General features: G+C 36.5%; 1 protein-coding gene across 3 annotated transcripts in view; it reads left to right on the top strand.

The window, feature by feature from the left end:
* The window catches only part of LOC123525171 (guanine nucleotide exchange factor subunit RIC1-like), a 126923-nt gene that overhangs the window by 66058 nt on the left and 41762 nt on the right, over nt 1–19103 (top strand). For all 3 annotated transcript variants that reach the window (XM_045304010.2, XM_045304008.2, XM_045304006.2), the window contains 8 exons: nt 569–665; nt 7659–7792; nt 9823–9869; nt 10689–10813; nt 12179–12321; nt 12891–12977; nt 13446–13530; nt 16035–16275. In XM_045304010.2, coding sequence (XP_045159945.2) covers nt 569–665; nt 7659–7792; nt 9823–9869; nt 10689–10813; nt 12179–12321; nt 12891–12977; nt 13446–13530; nt 16035–16275 — 959 coding nt within the window. The remainder of the gene's footprint in view (nt 1–568; nt 666–7658; nt 7793–9822; nt 9870–10688; nt 10814–12178; nt 12322–12890; nt 12978–13445; nt 13531–16034; nt 16276–19103) is intronic.

Below are 19103 nucleotides of genomic sequence, written 5' to 3'. Positions count from 1 at the left end.
ATCTGACTGTTGTCAGCCTGCAAGTTTGTGAAATATAATTTGAATACATGCCAAGTACACAGACAGGACAAAATTTAAGGTCAGTCTATTTCAAGTACTTGTGAGATTTTCATGAGAAATGTGAAAGTGAATCAGATAATCAGAGGCTGATGCATTCAGAATTTTAGTTTATGGATTGACACAACATGAAATCAGTGAAACGTCTTCTCAAGGAATATTGATAATTTCACAGCATTTTCTAAATATATTGACAAATACCTTTAAGTGCTTTTACTAATTGTTACCAGTCATTATTTTCTGGTTAGAAAAGAGTGAATTCAAAATTGTTCTGTTTTCTCAGTGTTTTAGATTTTGATGACATGTCAAAAATATTTCATATGCCAGTATGTGTAATTTCAGTTAAATTGTAATAGATAGTTCTAAGTATTTCTTATTATTTTTTACTGATAGGAGTTTTGGTACCAGTTAAATTTGTGAAAAGAAATGATGTAATGTATTTGTTTAGTTAGTAAATTCATGTATAGATTTCCAAGGAAGAAATTTACCATACAGCATATATTTCTTGCAGGTTTGGTTACCTATTCTCCCAAAGAACGAAAGTCAGGCACATAATTTCATGTCAAAACGTATAATGCTGCCGTTCAGGGTGGATATATACCCTTTAGGTATGTATTTAAAGGATCGCATGGTTCTGATTAGAAATTTTGCAAGGCATGTTGCAAGATTTTGTTTGAAATGCCATGGACGGCAAAAACTAAGAAGGGAGAGGGCATATTCTGCTGGAAATTTCCAGAATTTTTTTAGGGGTTTTTAAGACTCATATGTTGATTTTTTTGGGATTTTAGAAAATTAAAATAGAAGTCTTTTTTTGTTATTATTTTTTGAAAAAAAAAAATTTATGAGTTATTTCATCATTGGCGGTTTTCGGCGTCGGCGTCTGTGTCGGCGTTGCCCGGGTTTAAATTTTTGTTTAGGTAGCTTTTCTCCTAAAAAATCAAAACTATTGCTTTTAAAATTGGAAACTTGTTCACCCTCATAAGCTGACCCTGTATAGCAAAAAAAATAACTTATCTTGCTTTTTGCAAGATTTATGCCCTTTTTTTCTTAAAAAAATCAGATTTTTTGGTTAAGTTTATGTTTAGGTAACTTTTTTCTAAATATCAAAAAGTTTGAAAATTTGGGAAAATTTTTCCCCATCATAAGCAGACCCTGTACTTTAAAAAACGTAAATCCCTCTTGCTTTTTGCAAGATTTATTGCCCCTTTTGGACTTAGAAAATCAGTTTTCTTGGTTAAGTTTTATGTTTAGGTCAGCTTTTATCCTAAACTATCAAAGCTATTGCTTTAAAACTTGCAACACTTGTTCACCATCATAAGTTGACCCTGTACAGCAAGAAACATAACTCCATCCTGCTTTTTGCAAGATTTATGGCCCCTTTTGGACTTAGAAAATATCAGATTTCTTGTTTAAGTTTTATGTTTAAGTCAACATTTCCTCTTAAACTATCAAAGCTATTGCTTTGAAACTTGCAACACTTGTTCACCATCATAAGCTGACCCTGTACAGCAGGCAACATAACTCCATCCTGCTTTTTGCAATAATTATTGCCCCTTTTGGACTTAGAAAATCATTTTCTTGGTTGAGTATTATGTTTAAGTCAACTTTTCTCATATTCTATCAAAGCTATTGCTTTAAAACTTGCAACAGTTTTTCACCATCATAAGTGGACACTGTACATCAAGAAACATAACTCTATCCTGCTTTTTGCAAGAATAATGGCCCTTTTTAGACTTAGAAATCATGGGTAGGACAATGTTTCTGTTACACAAAAAAAATCAGATGAGCGTCAGCACCCGCAAGGCGGTGCTCTTGTTTTAAAAATGCCCTTCATGATACAGTTACAAGCATCTGCCCTAGTATTGTATTTCAGATAAAAGTGCATTCAAAGATATGTGTATCAGTTGACGACTGTGTATTTGTGTAGTATTATCTCGCTGAATAAAATTGACTTTGTGTTTTGTATATACATATACATGTAAGCAGTGGAGATGGGGATTGAATAACATCGTACAGAATATGCATAGGAACAATTTTTTCCAAAACCTGACAAAGCGTCCGAGCAAACTGAAGCACACGTACACGTGAAGTGCATGGGTCAAAAATTAATTTGAGAGCCTTTGTAATGCTCTTATTCTGCGCTGGTGTTTTAACATATATACATGGGTATACATGGGTTTCTTCTCGTATATCCATTCGCAGGGTACTTCTATAGACAGGAAATCCTACTCTGGATTTCTCTTCTGGGGATGCGGCCCAGGGAGACTAAAATGCAGCTTGAAGGGTAATGGCCTGGCTCTTTTTTCCATCCTTACATTGTTCAGTACATGTAGGGCTGGTAAAGTAAATGTTTTACCTGTCTATGTAAATGGTTTTTATCATGGGGTTCACTTCCGGGCAACATTGGAACCCCTCTCCACCTTCAGGTATGGAAGGGAGGCAAAGGGCAAGGTCTTAACGGCTGAAACTGGCTTTGGTGATGTGGTATACAGCATCCTCAAGTTGCTGTCCAAAGTTGTGCAGTCACACGAACATCTGGGTCATGACACTGTGTTTTAACACTGGTCACAGTCTACCAGTTGTCAGTAAAGGTCTTCCAGGAGTCTTCAGCAAATATTTTTCAAATGGCTCTGCTGCCAGTTGTTAACTCCACATTTGTGTCTTTTCTTTGATAAAAAGGTATCTTAATAAATAGCATTAAAAAGTTGGTATTTTTAGTTGTATGTATACTCTTTACAGTTCTCATTTATGTATCTAAAAAACCTTATGGGTTTGTGATCACCCGTCGTCCGTCGTCAGTCCGTCCGTGCGTCCGTCAACAGTTTCTTGCACGATAGTGGTTTCATTTATGATTTTATTTTAACCAAACTTGAACACAACTTGTATCACCATAAGATCTCGGTTCCTTTCTTAACTTGCCAGATCCCATTATGGGTTCCAGAGTTATGGCGAGTGAAAGGGCCAAAATTAGTTATTTTGACCTTGTCTGCACAATAGCAGCTTTATTTATGATTTGATTTTTACCAAATTTGCACACAACTTGTATCACCATAAGATCTTGGTTCCTTTCTTGAACTGGCCAGATTCCATTATGGGTTCCAGAGTTATGGCCCCTGAAAGGGCCAGAAGTAGCTATTTTGACCTTGTCTGCACAATAGCAGCTTCATTTATGATTTTATTTTAACCAAACTTGCACACTACTTGTATCACCATAAGGTCTTGGTTCCTTTCTTGAACTGGCCAGATTCCATTATGTGTTCTAGAGTGATGGCCCCTGAAAGGCCAGAATTAGCTATTTTGACCTTGTCTGCACATTTAGAACTTGATTCACCACAAGAACTTAGTTCCTTTCTTGAACTGGCCAGATTCCATTATGGGTTCAAGAGTTATGGCCCCTGATAGGTCCAGAATTAGCTATTTTGATCTTTTCTGCGCAATAGCAGCTTCATTTATGATTTTACTTTAACCAGACTTGCACACAGCTTGTATCACCATAAGATCTTGGTTCCTTTCTTGAACTGGCTAGATTCCATTATGGGTTCCAGAGTCATGGCCCATGAAAGGACCAAAATTAGCTATTTTGACCTTGTCTGCACAATAGCAGCTTCTTTTATGATCTGATTTTAACCAAACTTGCACACAACTTGTGTCACTGTAAGATCTTGGTTCCTTTCTTGAACTGCCCAGATTCCGTTATGAGTTCCAGAGTGAGGCCCCTGAAAGGGCCAGAGTTCGCTATTTTGACCTTGTCTGCACAATAGCAGCTTCATTTATGATTTTATTTTAACCAAACTTGCACACAACTTGTATTGCCATAATATCTTGGTTCCTTTCTTGAACTGGCCAGATTCCTTTATGGGTTCCAGAGTGATGGCCCCTGAAAGAGCCAGATTAGCTATTTTGACCTTGTTTGCACAATAGCAGCTACATTTATAATTTGAATTTAATCAAACTTGCATAAAACTTGTGTCACCATAAGATCTCGGTTCCTTTCTTGAACTGGCCAGATCCCATAATGAGTTCCAGAGTTATGGCCCCTGAAAGGGCCAAAATTAGCTATTTTGACCTTGTCTGTGCAATAGCAGCTTCATTTTTGATTTGATTTTAACCAAACTTGCACACAACTTGTATCACCATAAGATCTTGGTTCCTTTCTTGAACTAGCCAGATTCCATAATGGGTTCAAGAGTGATGGCCCCTGAACTGGCCTGAATTAGCTATTTTGACCTTGTCTGCACAATAGCAGCTTCATTTATGATTTGAATTTAATCAAACTTGCACAAAACGTGTGTCACCATAAGATCTCGGTTCCTTTCTTGAACCGGCCAGATCCTGTTATCGGTTCCAGAGTTATGGCCCCTGAAAAGGCCAAAATTAGCTATTTTGACCTTGTCTGCACAATAGCAGCTTCATTTATGATGATTTGATTTTAACCAAACTTGCACACAACTTGTATCACCACAAGATCTTGGTTCCTTTCTTGAACTGGTCAGATTCCATTATGGGTTCCAGAATGATGGCCCCTAAAAGGCCAGAATTAGCTATTTTGACCTTGTCTGCACAATAGCAGCTTCATTTATGATTTGATTTTAACCAAACTTACACACAACTTGTATCATCATAAGATCTTGATTCATGTCTTGAACTGGCCAGATTCCATTATGGGTTCCAGAATGATGGCCCCTAAAAGGCCAGAATTAGCTATTTTGACCTTGTCTGCACAATAGCAGCTTCATTTATGATTTGATTTTAACCAAACTTGAACACAACTTGATTCACCACAAGAACTTAGTTCCTTTCTTGAACTGGCCAGATTCCATTATGGGTTCCAGAGTTATGGCCCCTGATAGGGCCAGAATTAGCTATTTTGACCTTTTCTGCACAATAGCAGCTTCATTTATGATTTTACTTTAACCAAACTTGCACACAACTTGTATCACCATAAGATCTTGGTTCCTTTCTTGAACTGGCCAGATTCCATTATGGGTTCCAGAGTCATGGCCCATGAAAGGGCCAAAATTAGCTATTTTGACCTTGTCTGCACAATAGCAGCTTCTTTTATGATTTGATTTTAACCAAACTTGCACACAACTTGTATCACTGTAAGATCTTGGTTCCTTTCTTGAACTGCCCAGATTACGTTATGGGTTCCAGAGTGAGGCCCCTGAAAGGGCCAGAGTTCGCTATTTTGACCTTGTCTGCACAAGAGCAGCTTCATTTATGATTTGATTTTAACCAAACTTGCACACAACTTGTATTACCATAAGATCTTGGTTCCTTTCTTGAACTGGCCAGATTCCTTTATGGGTTCCAGAGTGATGGCCCCTGAAAGGGCCAGAATTAGCTATTTTGACCTTGTCTGCACAATAGCAGCTACATTTATGATTTGAATTTAATCAGACTTGCATAAAACTTGTGTCACCATAAGATCTCGGTTCCTTTCCTGAACCGGCCAGATCCCATAATGGGTTCCAGAGTTATGGCCCCTGATATGGCCAAAATTAGCTATTTTGACCTTGTCTGCACAATAGCAGCTTCTTTTATGATTTGATTTTAACCAAACTTGCACACAACTTGTATCACCATAAGATGTTGTTTCCTTTCTTGAACTGCCCAGATTCCGTTATGAGTTCCAGAGTTATGGCCCCTGATAGGGCCAGAATTAGCTATTTTGACCTTGTCTGCACAATAGCAGCTACATTTATGATTTGAATTTAATCAAACTTGCATAAAACTTGTGTCACCATAAGATCTCGGTTCCTTTCCTGAACTGGCCAGATCCCATAATGGGTTCCAGAGTTATGGCCCCTGATAGGGCCAAAATTAGCTATTTTGACCTTGTCTGCACAATAGCAGCTTCTTTTATGATTTGATTTTAACCAAACTTGCACACAACTTGTATCACCATAAGATCTTGGTTCCTTTCTTGAACTGCCCAGATTCCGTTATGAGTTCCAGAGTGAGGCCCCTGAAAGGGCCAGAGTTCGCTATTTTGACTGAGTCATTGTGCAGACGATTCCTTTATGGGTTCCAGAGTGATGGCCCCTGAAAGGGCCAGAATTAGCTATTTTGACTTTGTCTGCACAATAGCAGCTACATTTATGATTTGAATTTAATCAAACTTGCATAAAACTTGTGTCACCATAAGATCTCGGTTCCTTTCTTGAACTGGCCAGATCCCATAATGGGTTCCAGAGTTATGGCCCCTGATAGGGCCAGAATTAGCTATTTTGACCTTTTCTGCACAATAGCAGCTTCATTTATGATTTGAATTTAATCAAACTTGCACACAACTTGTGTCACCATAAGATCTTGGTTCCTTTCTTGAACCAGCCAAATCCCATAATGGATTCAAGAGATATGGCCCCTGAAAGGGCCAAAATTAGCTATTTTGATCTTGTCTGTGCAATAGCAGCTTCATTTATGATTTGATTTTAACCAAACTTGCACACAACTTGTATCACCACAAGATCTTGGTTCCTTTCTTGAACTTGCCAGATTCCAATATGGGTTCCAGAGTTATGGCCCCTGAAAGGGCCAGAATTAGCTATTTTGACCTTGTCTGCACAATAGCAGCTTCATTTATGATTTGAATTTAATCAAACTTACACAAAACTTGTGTCACCATAAGATCTCGGTTCCTTTCTTGAACCGGCCAAATCCCATAATGGGTCCCAGGGTTATGGCCCCTGAAAGGGCCAAAACTGGCTATTTTGAACATGTCTGCACAATAGCAGTTTCATTTATGATTTAATTTTGACCAAACTTGCACACAACTTGTATCACTATAAGATCTTGGTTCCTTTCTTGAACTGGCCAGATTCCATTTTGGGTTCCAGAGTAATGGCCCCTGATAGGGCCAGAATTAGCTATTTTGACCTTTTCTGCACAATAGCAGCTTCATTTATGATTTGAATTTAATCAAACTTGCACACAACTTGTGTCACCATAAGATCTTGGTTCCTTTCTTGAACCGGCCAAATCCCATAATGGATTCCAGAGTTATGGCCCCTGAAAGGGCCAAAATTAGCTATTTTGATCTTGTCTGCACAATAGCAGCTTCATTTATGATTTGATTTTAACCAAACTTGCACACAACTTGTATCACCATAAGATCTCGATTCCTTTTTATACACCTGAAGGGACGTATTATGTTATTGCCTCGTTGTTCGTCTGTCTGTCTGTCTGTTGGTTAGCAGTTTCCCTTCCACTTTGTAACTCTTGAACCCTTTGAAGGATTTCAGAGAAACCTGACACAAATGTTCACCTCATCGAAACGACGTGCAGAGCGCATGTTTCGGATGGCTCACTTCAAGGTCAAGGTCACACTTAGGGGTCAAATGTCATATGACTTTGTTTTGTGTGTATATTGATTTCAGCTATAGTTTCTCATAATTCTTTTGATTGATCTTTTGACCTTTTTACGATTTTTTGACCTTCTTGTCCTTAAATGCTATGATAACAGGTGAGTGATATAGGGCCATTATGGCCCTCTTGTTCTTTGTTAGGATTCTTTTAATGACTAAAATTTTGAATTCATCCATTCCTATAAATCACAATCTTTAAAGCCATTATTTATACAACGTTCAATCATGTTGCAGCTGTGTTATTTGAAGAAGCTGTGATACTAGGTGTAGCAAGTGATGCTTCAATGTTCCGTTATAATTCTACATCATCATTTTGTCATCCCAGTCGAAATCTGCATGATCTTCCATATTGCTCTATAGAGAGAACTGTAAGTACATTCAAATGACCTTCCATATTGCTCTATAAAGAGAACTGTAAGTACAGACGAATGATCTTCTGTGTTGCTCAATAGAGAGAACTGTAAGTACAGTCGAGTGATCTTCCATGTTGCTCAATAGAGAGAACTGTAAGTACAGTCGAGTGATCTTCCATGTTGCTCAATAGAGAGAACTGTAAGTACAGTCGAGTGATCTTCCATGTTGCTCAATAGAGAGAACTGTAAGTACATTTGAGTGATCTTCCATATTGCTCAATAGAGAGAACTGTAAGTACATTTGAGTGATCTTCATATTGCTCTATAGAGAGAACTGTAAGTACATTTGAGTGATCTTCATATTGCTCAATAGAGAGAACTCTAAGTACATTTGAGTGATCTTGATATTGCTCAATAGAGAGAACTGTAAGTACATTTGAGTGATCTTCCATATTGCTCTATAGAGAGAACTGTAAGTACATTTGAGTGATCTTCATATAGCTCTATAGAGAGAACTGTAAGTACATTTGAGTGATCTTCATATTGCTCAATAGAGAGAACTGTAAGTACATTTGAGTGATCTTCATATTGCTCAATATAGAGAACTGTAAGTACATTCAAGTGATCTTCCATATTGCTCAATAGAGAGAACTGTAAATACATCAAGTGATCTTCTTACTAATAGTGTATTTAAGGGATAAATCTGCATGATATTCCATATTTCTCTGGAGAGAGATCTTCAAAGAGGCTTTGGGTAGAAGTATATATCTATACCATAGAAAGTACTGTATTTATACCCCCACCAAACATGTTTGGGGTGTGGGGGCTATATATTAGGCAGTTTTGTCGCGTCGCGTCGCATCCTATCGCAAAATCTATTATTTCAGTTATTACTAAATGGATTTGATTCAAATTTAAAATAAATGTTACACCTGTATCACCCACATCATGTGACACAAGGAGCATAACTCTGACACCAACTTTTCATGAATTATGCCCCCTTTTACTTAGAATCTAAGGTTAATTTTGATGCATTTTCACTATATCTCAGTTGTTACTAAATGGATTTAATTCAAACTTAAAATAAATGTTCCACATCACCCACATCATTTGACACAAGGTGCACAACTCTGACACCAATTTTGTTAATTATGCCCCCTTTTACTTAGAATTTAAGGTTAATTTTGAAGCATTTTCACTATATCTCAGTTATTACTAAATGGATTTGATTCAAACTTAAAGTAGATGTGCCACCTTATCACCTGCATCTTGTGACACACGGTGCATAATTCTTACACCAATTTTTCATGAGTTATGCCCCCTTTTTACTTAGAATTTAAGGTTAATTTTGATGCATTTTCACTATATATCATTCTGATTGGCTTAGAGCCAAAGGGAAGTAACCTTTTTTAACTTTTGTACTGAGTTACTTCCCTTTAAATTCCAAGAATTAGTCTATTTTTTGAAATTCTTTTTTTAGATTTTCAATATTTTAGGTATTTTTCTAACTTTTTTGTTATTAGTCCTATGTAAAAAGTAAAGACATTTTTCTGCATTAACATTTGTCGGTAAGACACTTTTTTTGTATTCAGGTTTAGTGTATCTCTAATATTAGAGATTTTTATATTTACCTCGTCCCTTATCCTGGGCACATATACTAGTATTACTTATGTGCCGTGGAAACCCAAGATGAAGTACTCCAAAGACGAGTAAAATTTTTCTTTGAGTAATAAGTTTTTTTTTTACGTTTTATATTACTCTTAAGTACTTTTAAAATTTCTTTTGGTTGCCATTCTGTGACAAGATCGTATGGTGGGGGTATAAGTCACTCCTGTGACAGTTCTAGTTATATTCAGAGGATAACTCTAAATGATCTTCCTGTTTACATGACTGTTACCTAAATATTGTATACTTTATAACTGATTGCTATTTTATAGCAGTTTTTGTTTGCTGTATGATCATTCAGCACCTATCAATACATGATTAAGATTTTGAAATTTTGAATTTTACGAACTTTGTCTCCCTACTTTTTATTTGCTTTTCAGAGTCAAGTTTATCTTCATCACATACTTAAACAGCTCTTAAAAAGAAAGTAAGTGATTATCACATTTTTGCATAATTTGTTAGTAGTTCAATGATTTTTAAGGATTTATACCTATTGCTATTGTTATCACCTGCTCAGTGGCAGAGTGTCTGCTTTAAGTGTGGAAGGTCACGGGTTTGATTCCTGACTTTATGATATTACAGACATGAAAGAAAGCACTGATAGCTCCCTTGCTTTGAACTCAGCATTTAAAGGGTTGTACCAAGAGGTTAAAATAAGTTTAAGTAGGTATCTGTCACTGGATACCATATTGGTCACACACAAGAACTTTGTAGCTCATGTTGTCTGTTGATCATATTAGACACTAAATAAAATTTAACTTTACCTTTATTATTGAGTCATTTACTACTTGGAGTACTTAACCAGAATAAACTGATGATTGTCAGTTTCACTGATATTATGTTAGAAAGAATTAACTCTGGCTCCGAAGTAGCTGACATTTCTGATTCACCAACTGTGTTAGCAGCTAGAGCGTACTGCTTGCTGTCAATAGATAACTTTTAAACCATAATTTTATTGGTCAAAATCAGATGCCAGTTTTATTGTTTGACTAAATAGCTTCTATGACTGATTGTTCCTACAGTCATCAAACTTTATTTCATGATTGTCTATCATCATTAGATGACCCCAGTTGTTTTTGGGGGCCAGTGGTCAAATATCAAGGTCACAGCATGCTTGAGACTGAAAATTATATACCGTGTTACCCCCAACAGGGCACTAGATACCCCCAACAGGGCATCATGGGGTGTGTATGTGTTTTACAAACAGTTCATGTTGAAATAACCAATTGTTGTGATTTATTTATAGCCTAGGTGTCCAGGCGCTAGATTTAGCGAGGTGCTGTACGGAGCTGTCATACTTTTCACATGTATTAGAACTGTTGCTTCACGAGGTACTCGAGGCTGAAGCTACATCAAAAGAACCTATACCAGGTATATAATATTACTTTTCTATGTTTTTTAAGCTGTAAAATGTTGGGATAGGTCATATTTGGGGAGATGTGTTGATTTTGTCTAGTCTGTTTATCTGTCAGTCCATCTGTGATGTCACAAAAGTTTGTTTCAGCTGTTTATTAATTTTGTTCAGATGGTTTTGTTTGGTCCCTTTTAGGGGGGGCAGAGCTGAAAATGACAAACTTTTGAACAACTTCTTCATATGAACTACTTGATGAATCTTCATCAAACTTGGTCATTCATCAAACTTGGTCTGTAGAATCCTGGAGTGGACCTTTCTCAAAAGTTCTAATATTTCTGCTTAGCCTGTCCCAATGCTGCCTGTTTTAGGGGTAGCAAGAACTAGAAGCAGGACAAACTTTTCAATGACTTTTCCTTGTGTACCATCCTTGTATGGTCTTCTCTCAAGGTTGACTTAATTATACTGCTTGGCCCCTTGTAGGGGACACCTGAGCCGAAAATAGAAAAAAAATGTTTAAACAACTTTTTTTCATGAACCAGTTGATGGAACTTCACCAAACTTATTCCATAGCATCCTTGTATGTACCTCTCTGTTTTGTTCCAATGGTTCTGCTTGTTAGACCTAAAAATAGAAATATCTTTTAAACAACTTCTAATCATGAAATTTAATGCTTTGTCTGTAGCATTTTTGAGAGGACCTTTCTCAGTTTCTGCTAGAGGCTGCCAGAGTTAAAAAGCTTCTTTTCGTAAAGTTTTTCATAAAACGTAATATTTAACACTCTTGAATTGGCCAGTCTTAATTTTCATCTAATGGTAATGCATTTTTGCTCCTAAAAATAGAACTAGAAAAAAATAAAAATGTTGTGAATCACAACTCTTGGAAGTTTTTGGAGTGTTGTCTTAAAGCTTATAACATATGTTAGTAAAGCAAGAAGTACTTTAAATAGCATCCTCTGTAAAGCAAAACCCTCCTGGAAGACTGGATATTTGCTTTTAATGTTGACTTGTTAACTGAGGTATTTGGGGGCCTTCGTGGCCAAGAGGTTGAGGTCACTGTCTTCAAATCACTTGCCTCTTACTAATATGGGTTGGAACCTCACTTTGTGCATAGAATTCTTCATGTGAGGAAACCATCCAGCTGGCTTATGGAATGTCAGTGGTTCTACCCAGGTGCCCTCCCGTGATGAAATAATGCTTGGAGGGATGCGCGTGATCTTCTTCCACCGTTAAAAGCTGTAAAGTCAATATTTGACCTATAATTGTGTCGGTGTGACATTAAACCCAACAAAAACAAGAAAAAAACAGAGCTAATACTGTATTAATTAAATCATAGCCTAATGTTGCCATATATGAACACAAGCGCTTGATATTGTTACCTTTCAGATCCATTGTTACCGCGTGTTGTAGCATTTATTCAAGAGTTCCCAGAATACCTGCAGACATTTGTTCAGTGTGCAAGGAAAACTGAGGTTGCTCTCTGGCCACATTTGTTCACTACAGTCGGAAACCCAAAAGATCTGTTTGAGGTGAGTGGTGTTAATATGGGATACTGTTTCTCTGTTTTTCCAGTAATTGATTGTAAGAAGATCATTTGTAGACCAGGTTAAAACAGAACTTACTGGTGTACTGATTCAAAGAAATTGCCCATAATGTAGACGGTGAGATGTGATTTGTATAGAATCTTTTGTCTTTCCATGCTAGTTTTGAATGTGCTATTAATGGTACAGAAGCTGAAAAGAAACAGTAAATATTGAACTCGATAAGTGATTTTTACATTGAAATGATAGAAAACTTGATTTGACAACGTTAATGTTTAAGTCCTACCATCGTTACCACACATGGATTAACATACATCTTAAATGTAGCACTGCAGGCACAGTTTCTTTTCATTAATAAACTGAAATTTTAGATGCAAGAGACGTATAATTTACTGAAAACAAAATGTCTAGGGTTACTATCTTGGAAATGATAGAAAAGTTTATTGCCAAATACCGTATGGAAGAATATTTATGGGAGAGTATATGCTATGTTGTTTATTTTTGTAGAGTAGTGGTAGGTTTGTAATACATGTTTTATACTGTATGAACTATTTCAGGAGTGCCTTATAAATGGGAGGTTAGAGACTGCAGCATCATATCTCATTATACTTCAGAATCTGGAGAAACCTATTGCTAGTAGACAGGTACCATATAAGTTAGAAATATAATTTATTTGATGATTTTATTGGGAAAGTGGATGAATCCTTTACTATTTGGGGTCAGAAAATTAGTTATGGTCCTGCATTTAAGTAGATCAAAGTCACAAAGATGTTTAGCTTAAGAATATTACTGATCAAAAGCAAGAGTTTTTGCACTTAATGTTTTGCAGTTAAGTAGGTGGTAGTTGAGTTTGTATCCTCTACAAATATTTGTGGATGGGTCAAAGATCACCCTGGCCCTCTACTTGAAAATGGTTTTGAATGAATGAAGAAAAATAATTGGACATACAGTCATAAAACATTTAGGATGTGTGTGCTTAGTTTGTAGATGACCTCTAAGGGTTTGGGTTCAGTACTTTAAAATGTCAGTGTCACTTGTTACGACTTTAAAAACTGTGTTATTATTGTAATCATATGGTAAACAAATATCACATGGTGGATTATTATTTTCAGCATGCAACATTACTGTTAGACTCTGCTATAGAAGACAGACAGTGGGAACTAGCTCAGGATCTAGTCAGATTCCTCAAGGCTATAGGTAAGCCATCTAATTTTTTTTATTAATTTTTAGCTCATCTGACTTTTGTAAAAAAAAGATGAGTAATTGTCATCACTTAATTGGCGTCGGCATTGCCTGGTTAAGTTTTATGTTTAGGTCAGCTTTTCTCCTAAACTATCAAAGTTATTGCTTTAAAACTTGCAACACTTGTTCACCATCAATAGCTGACTCTGTACAGCAAGAAACATAACTCCATTCTGCTTTTTGCAAGAATTATGGCCCCTTTTGGACTTAGAAAATATCAGATTTCTTGGTTAAGTTTTATATTTAGGTCAGCTTTTCTCCTAAACTATCAAAGCTATTGCTTTAAAACTTGCAACACTTGTTCACCATCAATAGCTGACTCTGTACAGCAAGAAACATAACTCCTCCTGCTTTTTGCAAGAATTATGGCCCCTTTTGGACTTAGAAAATATCAGATTTCTTGGTTAAGTTTTATATTTAGGTAAGCTTTTCTCCTAAACTATCAAAGCTATTGCTTTAAAACTTGCAACACTTGTTCACCATCAATAGCTGACTCTGTACAGCAAGAAACATAACTCCATCCTGCTTTTTGCAAGAATTATGGCCCCTTTTGGACTTAGAAAATATCAGATTTCTTGGTTAAGTTTTATGTTTAGGTCAGCTTTTCTCCTAAACTATCAAAGCTATTGCTTTAAAACTTGCAACACTTGTTCACCATCAATAGCTGACTCTGTACAGCAAGAAACATAACTCCATTCTGCTTTTTGCAAGAATTATGGCCCCTTTTGGACTTAGAAAATATCAGATTTCTTGGTTAAGTTTTATGTTTAGGTCAGCTTTTCTCCTAAACTATCAAAGCTATTGCTTTAAAACTTGCAACACTTGTTCACCATCAATAGCTGACTCTGTACAGCAAGAAACAGAACTCCATCATGCTTTTTACAAGAATTATGGCCCCTTTTGGACTTAGAAAATATCAGATTTCTTGGTTGAGTTTTATGTTTAGGTCAGCTTTTCTCCTAAACTATCAAAGCTATTGCTTTAAAACTTGCAACACTTGTTTACCATCAATAGCTGACTCTGTACAGCAAGAAACATAATTCCATCTTGCTTTTTGCAAGAATTATGGCCCCTTTTGGACTTAGAAAATATTATAAAAACACACGGGTAGGACAATATTTCTATTATACAGAGACAAAAAAATCAGATGGGCGTCTGCACCCGCAAGGTGGTGCTCTTGTTTGAAAGGTCTGCCTGACTGTGAGGCTGTCATAAATGGCATGACACCACCATCTGTAAAGATACTGTGGTTACAGGTTATCAAGTTGAGTTAGAAAACTAGTTTCAAAACTCCCAGAATCTGATTTGTTGTCTCTGAATACTGTTTCCAAATTGACCAATGACATGATTGCATTCTGATGCTGGTCTCATATAATCTTAAAGGATGGTCTTATAACTTCACGTGGGAATGTTATAATACCAACTTTAAACCACATTGAATTTTACATTTTTAACTGATGAAGACACAGAGACTGTTTTTATGCCCCCGAAGGGAGGCATATAGTTTTTGAACCGTCTGTCGGTCTGTCCGCAATTTTCGTGTCCGGTCCATATCTTTGTCATCGATGGATGGATTTTCAAATAACTTGGCATGAATGTGTACCACAGTAAGACGACGTGTCACGCGCAAGACCCAGGTCCGTAGCTCAAAGGTCAAGGTCACACTTAGACGTTAAAGGTCATTTTTCATGATAGTGCATTCGTGTCCGGTCCATATCTTTGTCATCCATGGATGGATTTTAAAATAATTGGGCATGAATGTGTACCACAGTAAGACGACGTGTCGCGCGCAAGACCCAGGTCCGTAGCTCAAAGGTCAAGGTCACACTTAGACGTTAAACGTCAGTTTTCATGATAGTGCATTCATGTCTGGTCCATATCTTTGTCATCCATGGATGAATTTTCAAATAACTTGGCATGAATGTGTACCACAGTAAGACGACATGTCATGCGCAAGACCCAGGTCCTTAGCTCAAAGGTCAAGGTCACACTTAGACGTTAAAGGTCATATTTCATGATAGTGCATTGATGGGCGTGTCCGGTCCATATCTTTGTCATTCATGCATGGATTTTAAAATTATTGGGCATGAATGTGTACCACAGTAAGATGACGTGTCGCGCGCAAGACCCAGGTCCGTAGGTCAAAGGTCCTAAACTCTAACATCGGCCATAACTATTCATTCAAAGTGCCATTGGGGGCATGTGTCATCCTATGGAGACAGCTCTTGTTCATAATATTTTCTTTCAGAAGAGCATTCTTTTCAGAAATTTCTAATCTACTGGTCAAGTATCCAGATCAGTTTTTAAATTTCTAGGAAACTTCTATGATAAACAAAGATAAGAAGTTTCAGAAATATGCACAGTGTGTTCATTAAATTATTTGTATATCATTCCACTTTCTGCTACATATTTTTGTTTGTGAACACCATTCAGGTATATTATGATGACAATATTTTCAGATCCTAATGATGCTGATGCGTCTCCGCCTCTAGTGTTCAACCAGGGGAAAGTACAGCCAGGGTCCTATATTGGAAGTCCGGCAATGTCCCGGGAGGAGTGTGACTTCACCTTCAGTAGTGTCAGTAACGTAAGCCGGATTCGGAGCTCCAGTGTCACAGCAGAGTCAGCTGTGAGGGAGGTATCAAAGGAGAAGGTCAAACTTACACATACCAAGTCTGATAATCAGATGATCTCAAAAAGGTTCTTACATTTTCCTTGACATTCATACAAACTTAACTAGAGATGTTAGGTAATAAAGCTTAGAGATTGTGTCATTGTTCTAAATTTTCTTTGTATCACTACAGGTTATTCTTACTCTTAGTGAAGAATGTGAATAATTTCAGTATTTTGAGGATTGTTCAAGATGTAAAATACTCATAGTTTAAACATTTTTCTGTTCTTGTACATGTACCTTTGTACTGGACCTCTAGATAGAATCATGTCCATAAGACCGATAGTAATTTAGTAGTAGAAAGTGATTTAATGTCCTATCAAATTTGTTGACCATGGAGCCCCAGGTCCGGGCCAGCAGTTGCATAAGATGATCAATGTTGGTTTTCTGTAACCTGTTTTATGAGTTCATTATTGAATCATTCATATATCAGAAGGGAATCTAATTTTTAGCTCGACTATACAAAGTATGGAGAGCTATTCTACTCGACCCGGCGTCGGCGTCCTTCTGCGTTGCACTTTGGTTAATGTTTTGATGCACTTTCTCTTTATCTTTGTTATTACTTGATGGATTTCCTTCAGACTTAAAATAGTTGTTCCTCATCATCACCCACATCATATGGCATAAGGGTCGTAACTCTGGCACCAATATTTCATGAATTATCCCCCCTTTTTACTTAGAATTTCAGGTTAAAGTTTTGATGCACTTCCACTCTATCTCAGTTATTACTAAATGGATTTGATTCAAACTGAATTTAGTTGTTCCACATCATCTCTCACATCATATGACACAAGGCCCATAAAACTGGTACCAATATTTCATGAATTATCCCCCTTTTTACTTAGAATTTCAGGTTAAAGTTTTGATGCACTTCCACTCTGTCTCAGTAATTCCAAAATGGATTTGATCCAAACTTAAAATAGTTGTTCAGCATCATCACTCACATCATATGACACATAGGCGGTAACTCTTGCTCCGATATTTCATGAATTATCCCCCTTTTCACTTAGAATTTCAGGTTAATGATTTGATACCCTTCCACTCTATCTCAGTTATTACTAAATGGATTTGATTCAAACTTAAAATAGTTGTTCCTACTTATCACCCACATCATATGACACATGGTGCATAAATCTGGCACCAATTATTCATGAATTACCGTATTTCACCTAAGTCTTGGGACACCCTAAATCTTGGGACACCCCTAAAATGTGGAAAAATAATTATTTTTCTTGACCCTAAGTTTTTGGACATGTATTTTCTCAGCGTATTTTTCGTCCCTAAGTGTTGGGACTAAGGTTTGTACTGATTCAAGATGTAACCCAAATACCGTTATTATACATTGTATGGTGTTGTATCGATCAAAATATCAAATAATTATAAGAACCAAAGACTATTTTTTTTAACATTTTCGTGTCGTGTTTTTACTAGTAAAGTGTTGTATTTTTTTTTTTTTTTTTTTTGCTGCAGCCAGGAAGTCCATTTTCCGTTATTTGTTTATTTTTATTTACCACTGACTGGAATTTACCCGCGAATCGTACAGATATCAAAACGCCTGCCGGTAATTTTCCATTCCACGAGCACGTGCAACCTATCGTAATGTCTAACTTACAACGCCGTTACTTTTGTTCATCGACACGTATACAAAAAACGCGCGTCACGCATTCATTTTTTTATTTTATCGCTTCAGATTTTCAACACCGATTGAGAAGTAATATAGTTTGAATTCTATAACGATTTTAAAAAGGTATCGACAGAAATGTTGGCAAAATTCTATAAAAACGGTCGAATTTTCATAAAATTACTTGCAAAATTTCAAAACAGCGCGATCCTAAATACTTATTTCTTTCTAAAAGTAAATAAATGATACAAACTATGGGCATAAAATTCAGACTTTTGACCAGAAAGTACAAAAAACAGAATAGAAAAATCTTAAATAATGAAAAGGCGGCAGCAATTTAAAAATATGAAGTAAAACGATTTTTGGCAAACAGATTTCTGTTACGTGAACTCGTGAACGTAAATAGAAAATGCGGTTAAAAAACAAAAACAATAATGATGTTGTTGCGTATTTTTAATAAGTTTTGAATGAATCTTTGTACATGTACATGTATTTTTTGACACGACACCTTATAATAAGATATTCTTCTCAAACCATTTCGTAATTTCCTTGAGGGCAAATAGGTCACAGAGGTAAGATATCCGCTATTATAGTTTGACACGTTTACCTGTCAGTTTATACGGGATATTGCACATTCGCTTTAACAAATTAAAAAGAAGCTTTTTTTATTGATTGTTACAACACTAGATCTACTTCTCAGCACTTAACCGAGGCGGTACGATCAAACAGTGATGTGCAACATGGCGCGAAAACATGACGTAATGCCATGAAAATCTCGGGGAAACTATACCGCTTTGATCTCCACTTCTAATGTCATGATACCGACACACTTCTTTTAGCTCTTTGAGGGGGTGTTAATTGATGATGAAAACAAGGTCAATTACTTTGTTTATCAACAGAATAATTACCGATAATCGTTGTTTTTTTCCCGCTTTCAACACGGGTGGGTGGGGGATGTTACCCGATGACGATTATTGTGTCCATATTTTTGGGACACTTTTCAAAATAATTATTTTTCGGGAAATAAGTCTTGGGACAGTGAAAAAAATAATTATTTTATGCTGTCCCAAGACTTAGGTAAAATACGGTATGCCCCCTTTTACTTAAAATTTAAGGTTAATTTTGATGCATTTTCACTATATCTCAGTTATTATGAAATGCATTTGATTCAAACTTAAAGTAGTTGTTCCACCTTATCACCCACATCATATGACACAAGTGCATAACTCTTGCACC

This window comes from Mercenaria mercenaria, chromosome 3 (assembly GCF_021730395.1).
Source record: "Mercenaria mercenaria strain notata chromosome 3, MADL_Memer_1, whole genome shotgun sequence".
NCBI classification, from domain to species: Eukaryota; Metazoa; Mollusca; class Bivalvia; order Venerida; family Veneridae; genus Mercenaria; species Mercenaria mercenaria.
The sequence above is the reverse complement of the archived record's forward strand: the minus strand, read 5'-3'. Positions and strand labels throughout refer to the sequence as shown.